This window comes from Cherax quadricarinatus, unplaced genomic scaffold, assembly GCF_038502225.1.
Source record: "Cherax quadricarinatus isolate ZL_2023a unplaced genomic scaffold, ASM3850222v1 Contig299, whole genome shotgun sequence".
NCBI lineage: Eukaryota > Metazoa > Arthropoda > Malacostraca > Decapoda > Parastacidae > Cherax > Cherax quadricarinatus.
In genome coordinates, this window is record NW_027195325.1 from 166,536 (window position 1) to 183,033 (window position 16,498).

General features: G+C 38.6%; 1 protein-coding gene across 1 annotated transcript in view; it reads left to right on the forward strand.

The window, feature by feature from the left end:
- Positions 1 to 16,498, forward strand: part of LOC128687207 (exportin-4) — a 118,836-nt gene that overhangs the window by 85,221 nt on the left and 17,117 nt on the right. Inside the window, exons 3-6 of the mRNA XM_070080305.1 lie at positions 2,461 to 2,636; positions 2,756 to 2,863; positions 5,271 to 5,387; positions 7,362 to 7,518. Coding sequence (XP_069936406.1) covers positions 2,461 to 2,636; positions 2,756 to 2,863; positions 5,271 to 5,387; positions 7,362 to 7,518 — 558 coding nt within the window. The remainder of the gene's footprint in view (positions 1 to 2,460; positions 2,637 to 2,755; positions 2,864 to 5,270; positions 5,388 to 7,361; positions 7,519 to 16,498) is intronic.

Sequence of the window (16,498 nt, forward strand, 5' to 3'; positions counted from 1 at the left end):
GCAATGTATGATGGAAAGATGCTTCTTAACCCTTAAATGGTCCAAACAGATTGACGTTCAAATTCGTAGTGCTACAAAAGTAGATCTACTTTTTTTTACATATTTTCAAATATAACAAAAAAAAAAAAATGTAGATAAAAGTTTTTTTACACGTTTTCAAATGTAAAACAAAAAAGATCTACATTTTTTTACATACTTTCAGATGTTGAAAAAACATATACAGTGGACCCCCGCATAGCGAACTTAATCCGTGCAAGAGGGCTGGTCGTTATGCGAAATGTTCGCTATGCGAATTAATTTTCCCCATAAGAAATAATGGAAATAAAATTAATCTGTGCAAGACACCCAAAAGTATGAAAAAAAAAATTTTTTACCACAAAAAAATGTTAATTTTAGTACACACAAACTGAAAAAGGCATGCACAATTACATGACACTTACTTTTATTGAAGATCTGGTGATGATTGATGGGATGGGAGGAGGGGAGAGAGAGTGTTAGTGTTTAGAAGGGGAATCCCCTTCCATTAACACTTGAGGAGGCAAGTCCTTTTCCGGGGTTACTTCCCTTCTTCTTTTAATGCCACTAGGACCAGCTTCAGAGTCACTGGACTTCTTTCTGTCCATAGAGCTCTGTACCTCCCGTTCCTTTACGATTTGTCTAAAATGGGCCATAACATTGTCATTGAAATAGTCACCAGCACGCCTTGCAACAGCTGTGTCAGGGTGATTTTCATCCATAAAGGTTTGCAGTTCAACCCACTGTGCACACATTTCCTTAATTTTTGAAGTAGGCACAATGGATTCCACAACTGGCATAGGCTTCTCAGGGTTAGCCCCAAACCCTTCAAAATCTTTCTTAATTTCCATACTAATTCTCACCCTTTTTACCACAGGGTTGGCACTAGAAGCTTTCTTGGGGCCCATGGTCACTTATTTTCAACAAACAGAACCGAAAACACTGTAATAATACGAAATATTCCGAGTGTATGCTTGAATGTTACCGCGGAGGCTAGCTGGTAAACAATGGGACAGGCGGCACATGTGAGGCTGGCCGAGGCCGCACATTGGACGCGTCTCGGACGAAGTTCGCTGAGCGGGTTTTTGTCTACTATGCGGGGCAAAATTTCAGCGAACAAAGCGTTCGCTATGCGGATTGTTCGCTATGCGATGCGTTCGCTATGCGGGGGTCCACTGTATATACGTTTGGACCATTTGAGGGTTAATGTACAACAAAAATAAAAAAGATGGACGATAAATAAGGGAGTTCACTTCTCAACCATTAGCCGCCTCTTTGCAGTATATTTTCGTGTGGTTTTTATGGTTGTATTCTCATTTTTTTGGACTCATTTGATAGAATGGAAGATATATTACAGAAATAGACATGATTTTGATTGCTTTCATGATGAAAAGTATCTTGAAATTGAGCTCAAAGTAGCGGAAATGTTCGATTTTTGCCAATGTTCAATGAACTGTGTAAGTCAAGTTGGTTAATTTTATTAAGTGTATTCTAACCTAACCACTCTGTAATTTGGCAAATTCAGTAATCTGGCACAGTACAGGCCCCAATGATGCCGGATTTGTGATGGAGGACCTGTACCTTTTGTCGTGAAACCAATCAGAATCATAACTATTTCTGTAACATATCTTCCATTCTGTCATATGAGACCAAAAAACAAGAATATAACCATAAAAACCATACAAAAATATACCGCTAAGGGGCAGCTAATGGCTGAGAAGTGAACTCCATTATGTGTGGTCTGATTTCTTTCAATTTTGGTGAACGTTAAGAAGGATCTTTGCATCATAAGTTGCCCAAGTTTCAGTAAGATAGTCCAACAAACAACTGAGATCCAAGTCCCTAGATCAAGAGCAAGAGCCCCTCACAAGCATCAAGGAACCTCCCTTGAGGCCCACTCGCATCTTGAAATTTCGCTCGCATCTGGAAGCAAAAAATTGACCGAGTGACTGCTCATTTCTTGAAAAACTCAAACGTTGGGGCACTTGTCAGTAGAGGTTCCACTGTATGTCAGTCACCCTAAATGTATAACATACTGTACTGCACTTTATAGAAATTAAGTTTGTATTGTATGTTTGTTTGTCATTATTTTTATTGGTCACTAAACATATTCTTTAGGTGAGGCCCTGACCTCCATCAACAATGATGTTTCCCCAATTATTCTCTTATAATACCACAATAAATATTTTATCATCATGTATCTTTCTTCATCCAAAACCATAGTGTTGTTGAATCCTTTTTTCCTGAGCTAAACAAAGACTTTTATTATTACTTTGATTATCAGCTACATTTGTACATCATGGTGCTTTTTAATAAAGAAATGTGAACATTTTCCCTTGATACAATACAAGTTAGGAAATACAGATGAATCATTAAGATTAATTACACTTCTGTTGCAGGTTTCTTGTACATTTTTTTTTAACATGTTAATGTTGTCTTATACAGAGACAACACAGGTGGATTACCTGTTATTCGAGGCAGCAACCCTCCTGCGGGTGGGGGTGATTCGAGAATGGCGTGACTTGAGCAAGGAAGACAGCTTGCAGCTCAGACAGTACATTGTTCATTATGTTGTCAGCAGACGTACTATTCCCCATTATGTCAGAGAGACGCTAGTACAGGTTTGTCTTTACGCAAATGCTACCATCTTTGAGAAAATTCTTATATAATGAAGGATTTATAGCACTTTATATTGACATTCTAGGGAGTGATACTAAGTGGAGTTCACTTATTTCTACAGGTTGTTGGTATAATGGTGAAGCGAGGTAGTGTCGAGGACCAAGGAGAAGATAGGGGAAGGCTGCTGACAGAAGTGGAGCAGCTTATATCATCTGGTGATAATACAATGGTTAGTCTGGTTTATACTAAACTAATAAATTATTGTATACTGGTTTAATCACAGAATTAATTTGAAGTACTGTATGTCTGTAATTACAGTAAGCTCTCAATAAAACGGACCTCCATAAAGCAGATATTGGCTAAAACAGACAAAAATTTTGGCTAGACAAAGGCTCAACATGTATGGTTAACAGGGTGTCCAGTTAAAATAGCTCTGAAGTGGACCAAATCAACTACGTATATTGAATGGCTGTTTGGTCTGGTCATAAACTCGATAAAATGGACCAACTCTGCTTAATTGCAGGTTTGCATGGTCTGGGGTTCATCCTGAAAGCATCCATTTTCATTGTTCTGGGCAGAGGGGGCAGTGACTCAGTCCATGTTACTATGTTCTTATCTACGGTCATGCTCATATTATCACTTCTTCTCTAATTTTCCTTGGATTTACAGTGTTTTTGATCATTTTTCTTCTGTGTATAGTGTTATTAACAATGACCTCTAAATCAAGTGCCAAGAAATGTGTGACCTTAACCCTTTCAGGGTCCATGCCGTAGATCTATGGCTTTGAAGCCAGGGTCCAAACTGTAGATCTGCGTCATGAGCTCAGCTCACTCAGATAACCTGTGAGCGGTAAATTTGGGCCTAGATATGAGAGAACACATCTGTGTGGTAAGTGTGCACCACATAAATCAGATCCTGCAGCACGCAGTGCATAATGAGAGAAAAAAACTGACAAAAATTTTGCATTAAAACAGTGATTTGTGGTGTTTTTTGTGTTTTTTACAGTTGTATTCGCGATTTCTTGGTCTCATTTGATAAAATGGAATAATGTATATATTACAGAAACAGAGATGATTTTGATTGGTTTTAGTACTGAAAATGGCTTGAAACTGAGCTCAATGTATCGGAATTGTTAAATTTTTGCCAGTGTTCAAGATTAAAAAAAATGTTGTCACAAGTCAAATGCGCATCAGCTTGTGGGTCTAATATACGTTCACGAATGTGCTGATGTTATTTATACAATTATTACAACATTGCATATCAGTAAATCTTCTATTTTTTGGTGTGAATAAAAATTTATTATGTGTATAAAAAAACAAAATGGAATTCATTTGTAAAGCCTGAAAATATAACTTATGAACAGAAGAAATGTTTGTTTTGTGCCAGGAATGTTTGCATTGTTTATTCTGGACCCTGTTTTGAAACTGGAATATTTTGAACTTTGTGTTAAATTGGCCAAATTACTAATTTCCGATCACTGTATTGGGTAGTTGAAACAGTTGACTGGATGATTTCTTGTGCTCAGTCAATAAAATAGAAGTAATACTAGTGAAATAGCTAAGAATTTGGTTGACTGGAATTATGTAATTGGCCTAAAATGGGAGTTAAAGTCGGCAAAATCACTGATATGAAAATATTGCTGATGTATCAAAATTTGCGAGAGCACAATTTCGTCAATTTTCCATCAAATTTTGTACATTTTGCATTATTACCTTCAGAAAAAGATTCTCTATTATTTCATAAGAATTTTTTTTTTTTTTTTTTTTTAAATTCTTGGACCCTGGCTGTCACTCTTGAGATTTGGCCTTTGGACCCTGAAAGGGTTAAATGTTAAGCAGAAAGTTGAATTAATGAAGTTGGAGGCTGGTCAGGGTGTGCAAGGAGGCGGGTGTTGCAAAACAAAGAATGACATTCATAGAAGCAAGGAAAAACTTACAAAATATGCTATGAGGTACAGTGTAGATGCTAGCCATCTACCCCTGTGTGATATTACTGCTGAGGTGGAGCTTTACAGCTCCACTAACTCAGAATAAGTTACTCTGGATCACCACTACATAGACCACATGGCACTATTGTACATCTTTAAGCTCATCTATCCACCAAAAGAAGTAAGCATAATTACTGTACTCTGTTGTACTCTTCTGGACATTTAACTCGTCTTCTTTTCAGGCACAGGTAATCATCATTGTGCTCTGGTTTATTCTTAGTTTATCTGGTAGTACATCAATACAGCACGCTAAGTTTGTTTAAATTACGTGTTTGTCCATGTCTGGTAGTCAATCAATTAAGTGGACTACAACCACTTTATTAGTTCGTTTTATCAAGAGTTTACTGTATTTGTTTTGTGAGAACTCTCTTCTTAAAAATGGTTTTAAACATCTTTATATTCATACATAAAAATATGCATAAGAAATGACTCACAAAATCGTAATGACACGATTGCAAACAAACCATACCACGGGTGGGGTTTGAACCCGCCGGTCTGGAGTTTTGCGACTCTCTTACTGCGGGTTCAAACCCCACCCGTGGTGTGGTTTTTTTTATGCATAAGAAATTAAATGATATTTAATAGCTTCGGCAATACCTCAGGATGTTGTCAATATATTTTTACTCTATGGATGTTAAATATGTTTCAGCGCATGATTGGGTGTAGCATCATTAGTGCTCTCATGCAAGAATATGCGGTAACTGTAAAGTCGACGGATGTGGGACTTACCTGGGAAACGCACTTCAAGGCTAAAAAACAGTTTGAGGTACAGTTACTTGTGTTCATGTTGATTACAGTGAAGTTTCAGATAATATTCCCATAGTTGCAATGTAGGCTATTTACCATTAAACCTTACATGAAAATTTTTAAATGTTATCAGGAATGATAAAAGAAGACAACAGGCAATGAATGTTGCTAAAATTATATTAAAAGAAAGAAGTTAAGAGGGAATGAAATACTTTACTGGAATCTGAAGATGAATGAAGATGTTTACTCTTTGACTGTTTTGGTTGTATATATACGTCTTATGAGCCAATGTGTTTGACGTATATATACTCAAAAATTCTAGCAGCTTCAAATCAAGCAGGAAAAAGCTGGTAGGCCCACATGTGAGAGAATGGGTCTATGTGGTCAGTGTGCACCATATAAAAAAAATCCTGCAGCACGCATTGCATAATGAGAAAAAGAACTGACCGTGTTTTTGGATTAAAACTCTGAATTTGAGGTGTATTTTTGTATAGTATTTATGGTTGTATTCTTGTTTTCTTGGTCTCATTTGATAGAATGTAAAACATATTATAGAAATAGAAGTGATTATGATTGGTTTTACTATGAAAAGGATCTTGAAATGGAACTCAAAGTGGCAGAAATGTTCAATTTTTGCTGATGTTCAAGAGTACACAAATGATATCATTGTCCAATAAATGTCCAACTAGCCATTCTAATATGCAGTCATGAATGGGTTAACATAATTTATACAATTGTTATAGTATTGCAGTAGTCTGCAAAACGGTAAATCTTCTATTTTTCGTGTGAATAAAAATTCAAAATAGAAAGCAAGAGGATTATAACAGGGGCCTGGAGATGTGACCAATGAACAGAGAAAATGTTATTTTAGTGCCAGGAATGTCAGCATTGTTCATTCTGGACCCTATTTTGAAATTGACATATTTTTTAATTTGCTTGAAATTGGCCAAATTGCCAATTTCTGACCACTTTATTGGGTAGTTGAAATCAGTAAATGGGTGGCTTCTTGTACTCAATCAATAGAACAAATGGAGTTCTAAAGAAATAGCTATGAGTTTGGTTGACTGGAACAATGCAATTGACCGAAAATAGGGCTCAAAGTGGGTGAAATCGCCGATGCGTAAATGTTGCCGAGGTCGCTAATTTTGTGAGAGCATAATTCCGTAAGTTTTCCATCTAATTTCATACTTTTGGTGTCATTATCATTGGGAAAAGATTCTCTATCATTTCATAAGAAAAAATAATTTTTTTTTTTTTTTCAAATATTTTGCGACACCAGGAGACACCTCAGGATTTGGGGTTGCGACAGTCAAAGGGTTAAAGGAAGAAATGCAACTATACAATGAGAGCTCATGTTAGGAGTATTACTGCAGTGACCAATTTATTATACAGTAGACCATTATATTACACAGTAGTTATGTTCCTGAAAATGCCATGTTAAGTAAATCCATGAAAGTAAAGACACATGTGCAACATCTGGTTATCTTTATTGTAGACATTTCGCCATCCAGTGGCTTTATCAATACAGATTCTAGGACATAATTAGAAAACAGTAGAACTATATACAAAAGATGAGGTAATCAGTCTCTCAACCTTGGAGTTGGTGTTGAGAGCACCGTGGTGATAGAGATTCTGAAGCAAAGGCAAGGAGACTGGCGTTTATATAGGCGTCAGTGGATAGGGACGTGTAGCAGACGAGGGCATAGTCACTGGTAGGCGGGATTCCCAAGTGGAAGCAGGTCCTACCCAAAGGGATGAGTTAGTAGAAGTAGCCGTGCAGGTCTTGTAGATGTCCTCTGTTAGTGATGTGGAATATATACGAGTGTTACTGGGTTAATAATAAGAGTGAGTGTAAAAGTAGTACTAAGCCAAAAAGTGTAATAACCATGGCTTTACTGAGTATCATTATTCATCTTTGAAGTTTGATCAGTATTGTTCACTGTACAAAAGAACCTAATGAATGTTATTAATGCTTATTAATTTTTATTTTCAGGGAACGGACTTGCGACGTATATTCCACTTTATTGTTAATCTCCTTGGTGAGGTGGTGAAGGTTGAAGGCAAAATGAATGAGGAATTGTCTTCTCTTCTGCTAAAATTACTCGGCATAGCTGAGACAACACTCACATGGTCATTTATATCTCTACACTATATCCTTTTATGCTTAACCCATTCTTATTGATGTGTGTTACTGTGTTCAACACTGACTATTTGTAAATGAAAATAATAGAAACAGATGTCAAAGAAATCAAACAAGAATAACCCTTAAACCAGCTATGTTTTCTGTTGTTCATGTATTCCCTTAATTGGTAGACAGCAACCACCCAGGGAGGTACTACCGTTCTGCCAAGTGAATGTAAAACGAAAGCCTGTAATTGTTTTACATGATGGTAGGATTGCTGGTGTCTTTTGTCTGTCTCATAAATATGCAAGATTACAGGTATGTCTTGCTACTTCTACTTACACTTAGGTCACACTAAACATACATATACACGTTTATTTATACACACTCATCTGAGTTTTCTTTGATTTTATCTTAGTTCTTGTTCTAATTACTTTTCCTTTTATATCCATGGGGAAGTGGAATAAGAATCTTTCCTTTGTAAGCCATGCGTGTTGTAAAAGTCAACTAAAATGCTGGGAACAATGGGCTAGTAACCCCTTTTCTTGTAAAAATTACTAAAAAGAATAAGAAGAAGAAAATTGTCAAAGTGGGAAGTCTGAATGTGCATGGATGTTGTGCGAATGATAAGAAAGAGATGATTGTGGATGTTATGAATGAGAAGAAGCTGGATATCCTGGCTTTAAGTGAAACAAAGCTGAAGGGGGTGGGTGAGTTTCAGTGGAGAGGAATAAATGGGATTAGGTCAGGGGTTTCTAATAGAGTTAGAGCTGAAGATGGAGTAGCAATAATGTTGAAGGATTAGCTATGGCAGGAAAAGAGGGACTATAAATATATAAATTCAAGGATTATGTGGAGTAAAATAAAGGTTGGATGTGAGAAGTGGGTTATTGTAAGCGTTTATGCACCTGGGGAAGAGAGAAGTATAGAGGAGAGAGAGAGATTTTGGGAAATGTTGAGTAATTGCATGGGAAGTTTTGAACCAAGTGTGAGAGTACTTGTGATTGGGGATTTTAATGCTAAAGTGGGAAAAAATGTTGTGGAGGGAGTAGTAGGTAAATTTGGGGTGCCAGGGGTAAATGAAAATGGGGAGCCTTTAATTGAGTTATGTGTAGAAAGAGGTTTGGTAATAAGTAATACATATTTTATGAAAAAGAGGATAAATAAATATACAAGGTATGATGTAGCACGTAATGAAAGTAGTTTGTTAGATTATGTATTGGTGGATAAAAGGTTGATGGGTAGGCTCCAGGATGTACATGTTTATAGAGGGGCAACTGATATATAGGATCATTATCTAGTTGTAGCTACAGTTACAGTAAGAGGTAGATGGGATAAGAGAAGAATGGCAACAACAAGTAAGAGGGAGGTGAAAGTGTATAAACTTAGGAAGGAGGAAGTTCAGGTGAAATATAAGCAGCTATTGGCAGAAAGGTGGGCTGGTGCAAGTATGAGTAGTGGGGGGTTGAAGAGGGTTGGAATAGTTTTAAAAATGCAGTACAGTGGTCCCTTGTTGTTCGTAATTAATCCGTTCCTGGAGCCGTTACTATAAACGAAATTTACGATTTACGAATCAATTTTCCCCATAAGAAATAATGTAAATACAATTAATCCGTTCCTGACACCCAGAAGTATTAAAACAAAAAAATTTTTAACATGAAATATACATGTAGTACATAAACAATACAATGGGAAATGATGAATGAAACATTAACAGCATAACACTTACCTTTATTGGAGATTCTTCTTAGTGTATGGGAGACCGGAGGAGGAGAGAGAATGGATTGTTTATAGTTTGGAAGGGGAATCCCCTTCCATCAACACCTCAGGTACCATTTGCTTTTCTGGGGTTGCTTGTCTTCTCTGTTTCTTAATGCCACTAGGACCACCTTGAGAGTCACTGGAGTCCTGTCTCACAAAATAACTGTGGAGAGAGCTCTGTTTCTGGTGTCTCTTTAACACTTCCCTAAAATGGCCCAAGACTTTGTCACTGTACATGTTGCCAACCTGGCTTGCAACAACCTTCTTAGGGTGATGTTTCTCCATAGAGCTTTCCATCTTACCCCACATAGTAAAAATCTCTTTAATTTCTGAAGAAGGCACCGTCTTCCATCTCTGTTCCTCCTCCTCTGCAGCAAGATTCTGAGCTGCGATGTATTGCTCTTCCTGCTGAAGCTCTTGCAGCTCCTCAGTGGTGAGCTCTTCATTGTGGTCTTCCACCAATTCTTCCACATCCTCCAAACTCACATCCAACCCCATGGAACTCCCCAGTGCCACAATTGATTTTACAACAGACATAGGCTCATTAGGGTCAGTCCCAAATCCTTCAAAATCCCTCTTGTCAACACAATCTGGCCACAATTTTCTCCAGGCAGAGTTCATAGTCCTGGTAGTCACTCCTTCCCAAGCCATACCTATAAGGGTTATGCAGTGGAGGATGCTGAAGTGTTCTCTCCAAAATTCCCTTAGGGTCAAGTAAGTGTCTGTGGTCACAGTCAAGCACCTGTGAAACATTGCTTTTGTGTAGAGTTTTTTAAAGTTTGCAATAACCTGCTGGTCCATGGGTTGGAGGAGAGGAGTGGTATTCGGGGGCAAGAACTTTACTGTAATGAACCCAAACTCCTCGAAAATTAGGTCATCCAAGTTTGGAGGATGAGCAGGTGCATTGTCCATTACTAGCACGCACTTGAGATCCAATTTCTTTTCCAGGAGATACTCCTTCACACTAGGGCCAAACACTTCATTGAACCACTCGACGAAAATTTCCCTCGTGACCCATGCCTTACTATTAGATTTCCAAAACACACACAATTTACTCTTCATAACATTGTTTTTTCTGAACACTCTGGGATTTTCAGAATGGTACACTAGTAATGGCTTCACTTTTAAATCCCCACTAGCATTAGCGCGTCAGCCTGTCTTTCATAGGCTTATGTCCTGGCATTGCCTTTTCCTCTTGTGTAATGAAGGTCCTCTTTGGCATTTTCTTCCAAAAGAGGCGTGTTTCATCACAATTTAACACTTGTTCAGGTTTCAGTCCGTCAGCCTCTATGTACTCCTTTAATTCATGCACATATTTTTCAGCCGCCTTGTGGTCCAGACTGGCAGCTTCACCATGCCTTACCACACTGTGTATGCCAGTACGGTTCTTAAATCTCTCAAACCAGCCTTTGCTGGCCTTAAATCCACTCACTTCACCACTATTTGCAGACAATTTCTTTACCAAATCTTCATGCAACTGCCTAGCCTTTTCCCAAATAAACAAAGTCATAAGAGTATCTCCTGCTAATTGTTTCTCATTTATCCACACCAATAATAACTTCTCAACCTCTTCCAGTACTGGTGATCTCATTTTTGTCAGCATAGTTACTCCCTTTGCAACAACAGCATCCTTTATTTCATTTTTCTTGGCCACTATGGAACATAAGGTTGTGTAGGGTTTCTTATACATCCTGGACAGTTCGGCCACACTTGTACCACTTTCATATTGTTCAATGATGGTTTTCTTAAATTCAATCGTATTTCTCACCTTCTTTACCACAGGCTTGCCATGGTAGCTTATTTACTACTTGCAAGCACTAAAATAAATGGAATATTATGAAATATTTCGCTGGAGCACGCGAGGGGGCCTTCGCTCACTGGTAAACAATGCCAGACTGGCTGCCGCCCTGGCCCACACCGTGCGTACGCGTCCCGGACGAACTACGACTCGCGAGTCAACCTATGAAAAGCGAGTCCATGTTTATACGAAAATCCCCCTATGATTGGCGAATTTTACGATTGCCGGGAACTACGAAAAGCGGGGGACCACTGTATTAGAATGTGGGGCAGAAGGTTGTGGTTATAGGAGAGTGGGTGCAGGAGGAAAGAGGAGTGATTGGTGGAATGAAGAAGTAAAGGGTGTGATAAAAGAGAAAAAGGTAGCTTATGAGAGGTATTTACAAAGCAGAAGTGTTATAAGAAGAGTAGAGTATATGGAGAGTAAAAGAAAGGTGAAGAGAGTCGTTGAAGAGTGCAAAAGGAAAGCGGATGATAGAGTGGGAGAGGTACTGTCAAGGAATTTTAATGAAAATAAGAAAAAAATTTGGAGTGAGTTAAACAAGTTAAGAAAGCCTAGGGAACAAATGGATTTGTCAGTTAAAAACGGAGAAGGGGTGTTAGTAGATGGGGAGATGGAGGTTTTGGGTAGATGGCGAGAATATTTTGAGGAACTTTTAAATGTCGACGAAAAAAGGGAGGCGGTAATTTCATGAACTGGCCAGGGAGGTATATCATCTTTTAGGAGTGAAGAAGAGCAGGATATGAGTGTGGGGGAGGTGTGTGAGGCATTACATAGAATGAAAGGGGGCAAAGCAGCTGGAACTGACGGGTTCATGACAGAAATGTTAAAAGCAGGGGGGACATAGTGTTGGAATGGTTGGTATTTTTGTTTAATAAATGTATGAAAGAGGGGAAGGTACCTAGGGATTGGCAGAGTGTGTGTATAGCCCCTTTATATAAAGGGAAGGGGGACAAAAGAGATTGTAAAAATTAAAGAGGACTAAGTTTACTGAGTATACCAGGAAAAGTGTACGGTAGGGTTATTATTGAAAGAATTAGAGGTAAGACAGAATGTAGGATTGCGGATGAGCAAGGAGGTTTCAGAGTGGGTAGGGGATGTGTAGATCAAGTGTTTACATTGAAGCATATATGTGAACAGTATTTAGATAAAGGTAAGGAAGTTTTTATTGCATTTATGGATTTAGAAAAGGCATAGGATAGAGTGGATAGGGGGAGCAATGTGGCAGATGTTTAAAGTATATGGAATAGGTGGTAAGTTACTAAATTCTGTAAAGAGTTTTTATGAGGAGTGAGCGTGTTTGGTAGGAGTGAATGGAGACAAATGGTTTTTAATACTTGATGTGCTGTTGGAGTGTGAGCAAAGTAACATTTATGAAGGGGTTCAGGGAAACCGGCAGGCCGGACTTGAGTCCTGGAGATGGGAAGTACAGTGCCTGCACTCTGAAGGAGGGGTGTTAATGTTGCAGTTTAAAAACTGTAGTGTAAAGCACCCTTCTGGCAAGACAGTGATGGAGTGAATGATGGTGAAAGTTTTTCTTTTTCGGGCCACCCTGCCTTGGTGGGAATCGGCCAGTGTGATAATAAAAAAATAAAAAACTAGTGAGGCTCAGGTTAGGGTGTGTAGAAGAGAGGGAGACTACTTCTCGGTAAAAGTAGGTCTTAGACAGGGATGTGTAATGTCACCATGGTTGTTTAATATATTTATAGATGGGGTTGTAAAAGAAGTATATGCTAGGGTGTTCAGGAGAGGGGTGGAATTAAATTATGGGGAATTAAATACAAAATGGGAAGTGACACAGTTACTTTTTGCTGATGATACTGTGCTTATGGGAGATTTTAAAGAAAAATTGCAAAGGTTAGTGGACGAATTTGGGAATATATGTAAAGGTAGAAAGTTGAAAGTGAACATAGAAAAGAGTAAGGTGATGAAAGTATCAAATAATTTAGATAAAGAAAAATTGGATATTAAATTGGGAAGGAGGAGTATGGAAGAAGTGAATGTTTTCAGATATTTGGGAGTTGACGTGTCAGCAGATGGATTTATGAAGGATGAGGTTAATCATAGAATTGATAAGGAAAAATGGTGAGTGGTGCATTGAGGTATATATGGAGGCAAAGAAGGGAATGTATTAAAGTATAGTAGTAACAACACTCTTATATGGGTGTGAAACTTGGGTTGTAAATGCTGCAGTGAGGAGGCGGTTGGAGGCAGTGGAGATGTCCTGTCTAAGGGCAATGTGTGGTGTAAATATTATGCAGAAAATTCGGAGTGTGAAAATTAGGAGAAGGTGTGTAGTTAATAAAAGTATTAGTCAGAGGGCTGAAGAGGGTTTGTTGAGGTGGTTTGGTCATTTAGAGAGAATGGATCAAAGTAGAATGACATGGAGAGCGTATAAATCTGTAGGGGAAGGAAGGCGGCGTAGGGGTCGTCCTCGGAAAGGTTGGTGGGAGGGGGTAAATGAGGTGTTGTAGGTGAGGGGTCTGGACTTCCAGCAAGCGTGCTTGAGCGTGTTAGGAGTGAATGGAGACGAATGGTATTTGGGACCTGACGAGCTGTTGGAGTGTGAGCAGGGTAATAGTTAGTGAAGGGATTGATGGAAACCGGTTATTTTATATAATCGGACTTGAGTTCTGGAAATGGGAGGTGCGGTGCCTGCACTCTAGGGGAGGGGTTTGGGATGTTGGCGGTTTGGAGGGATATATTGTGTATTTTTATTCGTATATATACATGTACTTTGGTAGTAGGTTGGTAGACAGCAACCGCCCAGGGAGGTACTACCGTCCTGCCAAGTGAGTGTTAAACGAAAGCCTGTAATCGTTTTACATGATGGTAGGATTGCTGGTGTCCTTTTTTCTGTCAAATAAACATGCAAGATTTCAGGTACGTCTTGCTACTTCTACTTACACTTAGGTCACACTACACATACATGTACAAGCATATATATACACACCCCTCTGGGTTTTCTTCTATTTTCTTTCTAGTTCTTGTTCTTGTTTATTTCCTCTTATCTCCTGGAGTTTACCTGGAGAGAGTTTCGGGGGTCAACGCCCCCGCGGCCCGGTCTGTGACCATGGGGAAGTGGAATAGAATTCTTCCTCCGTAAGCCATGCGTGTTGTAAGAGGCAACTAAAATGCCGGGAGCAAGGGGCTAGTAACCCCTTCTCCTGTATATATTACTAAATGTAAAAGGAGAAACTTTCGTTTTTCCTTTTGGGCCACCCCACCTCGGTGGGATACGGCCGGTGTGTTGAAAGAAAGAAAGAAGATACATGTACTTCTAAACTGTTGTATTCTGGGCACCTCTGCAAAAACAGTGGTTGTGTGTGAGTGAAGTGAAAGTGTTGAATGATGATGAAAGTATTTTCTTTTTTTTTTTGGGTCACCCCTGCCTCAGTGGGAGACGGCCAATTTGTTGAAAAAAAAAAAAAAAACTTGCCCACTATAGATGTCAGGCTTATTGGATGGTAATTTGAAGGAATGGACTGATCCCCTGATTTGAGTATAGGAACCACATTAGCCATCTTCCACAACTCTGGCACAACGCCAGTTAGGATGGACGCATTAAACATACTCGTTAATGGCTGACTAAGTTCCATCTTGCATTCCTTAAGTACCCTGGAAAGCAACTCGTCGGGCCCCAGGGACTTACTTTGCTTCAGTTTTGTCTATCTGTTTGATAACCATGTCCCTCGTGACAGTAATATTAGTTAATGTGAATTCATCATGAACTGAATAATTATTAATTTCTGGAATCTTATTTATGTCTTCCTGTGTAAAAACTGACAAAAATTGTCATTAAATAAGGAACACATTTCCAGTTTGTTATCTGTCAGCTGTCCATTCCTAATTTTCAGAGGTCCTACTTTTTCCTTCACCTTCGTCCTATACACTTGACAGAACCCCTTTGAATTGGTCTTTGATTCATTAGCAACTCTAATTTCATAGTCATGTGTATCCTTTCTAATCCCCTTTTTTACTTCTCTTTTAAGCTGAACATATTGGTCAGTAAGGTTAACCTCTCCTATTCTGATGCACTTATAAATTCCCCTTATCTCCCCTAATAGATGTTTTAGCCTTCTGTTAACCTATTTGGGATCGTTATTATTAGGCCTAATTTGTCTCTGGGGAATGTATATACTCTGAACATGTTGTACATTATTAAGAAAAAAAATCATAAACGCAGATCCCTTTGTAATCATAAGTATGATCATCGTCAATAAAATCGTTAGCTAGATAACCCCATCGAGATTAGACAGGTGATCCTTGAGTCCACTATAATCGGCAGAACGGAAATCAGGGATTTTTACCGTATTATCATTATTCTTGTATTTCCAGTTAATGCTAAAAGTGATGGATTTGTGATCACTTGCGCCAAGCTCTTCAGTGATCTCCAGATTATTTACGAGTGTTTCCTTATTTGACAAGTCCAGGTTGAGCAAATTATTACCCCTGGTAGGCTCTGTTACACATTGCTTCAGAAAACAGTCCTGAACTGTTTCCATAAAGTCACTGGACTCCAGATTACTGGTCAAAGAAATCCAGTCAATTTGACTAAAGCTAAAATCCCCTACTATCACTACATTAGTGTGTCTAGAAGCCCTAACAATGGGATGGTAAGCCCTAACAATTTTTTCCCAAAGAAGTCTCCCTCTATTGTGATCCAAGCCAGGAGGTCGGTATATTACACCTAGAATTAGTTTTTCTTGACCTTCTACAAACTCAACCCAAACAGATTCTGTTACTAGTCCATCTATTTTTATACTTGTTTTTTTTTTGCAATAATTAATATTTTCTCGTACATATAATGCAACTCCTCCCCCCTTCCCATTACATCTATCCACATGGAACAACTTAAACCCTTGAATATTAAACTCAGCAATCATATCCCGACTCTTTAAATCATACCACGTTTCAATTATTGCAATGACATCAAAGTTCCCAGCACGTGCTACCAAACGTAGTTCATTAATCTTATTCCTTGCACTTCGACTGTTAGCATAAAATACCGTCATATGTTTTTTCTTCTGCACATTTTTCCTATTCTAAAGTCCTAACAACCCCCTCAACTGAACTCGCAAGAAAACCCACACCTGCCCTGAATAAGTGAACCCCACTAATCATAGCTGAACCTCTTGCCAAAAATTTCATTGCTATCCCACATAAGAACATAAGAATCGAGGAACACTGCAGAAGGTCTACTCATATACTTATCCAATCTTTTTTAAAAGCTACCTAAGTTTTTAGACTATCACTACTCGGAAGGTTGTCACATGCAGCTTTCTAAACCTGACCCAGCATTCTCATCCTATAAATACTCACGTATGTTTCACCCTGGTAGATCTGTTTGTGACTTGATAAAGCCCACTGGGTGGGCTAAACGATATACTGCTTAAGTATTTGTTTCCAGTGTGTCTGTATTTTATACCATTTTTTCCATGTTCTTATG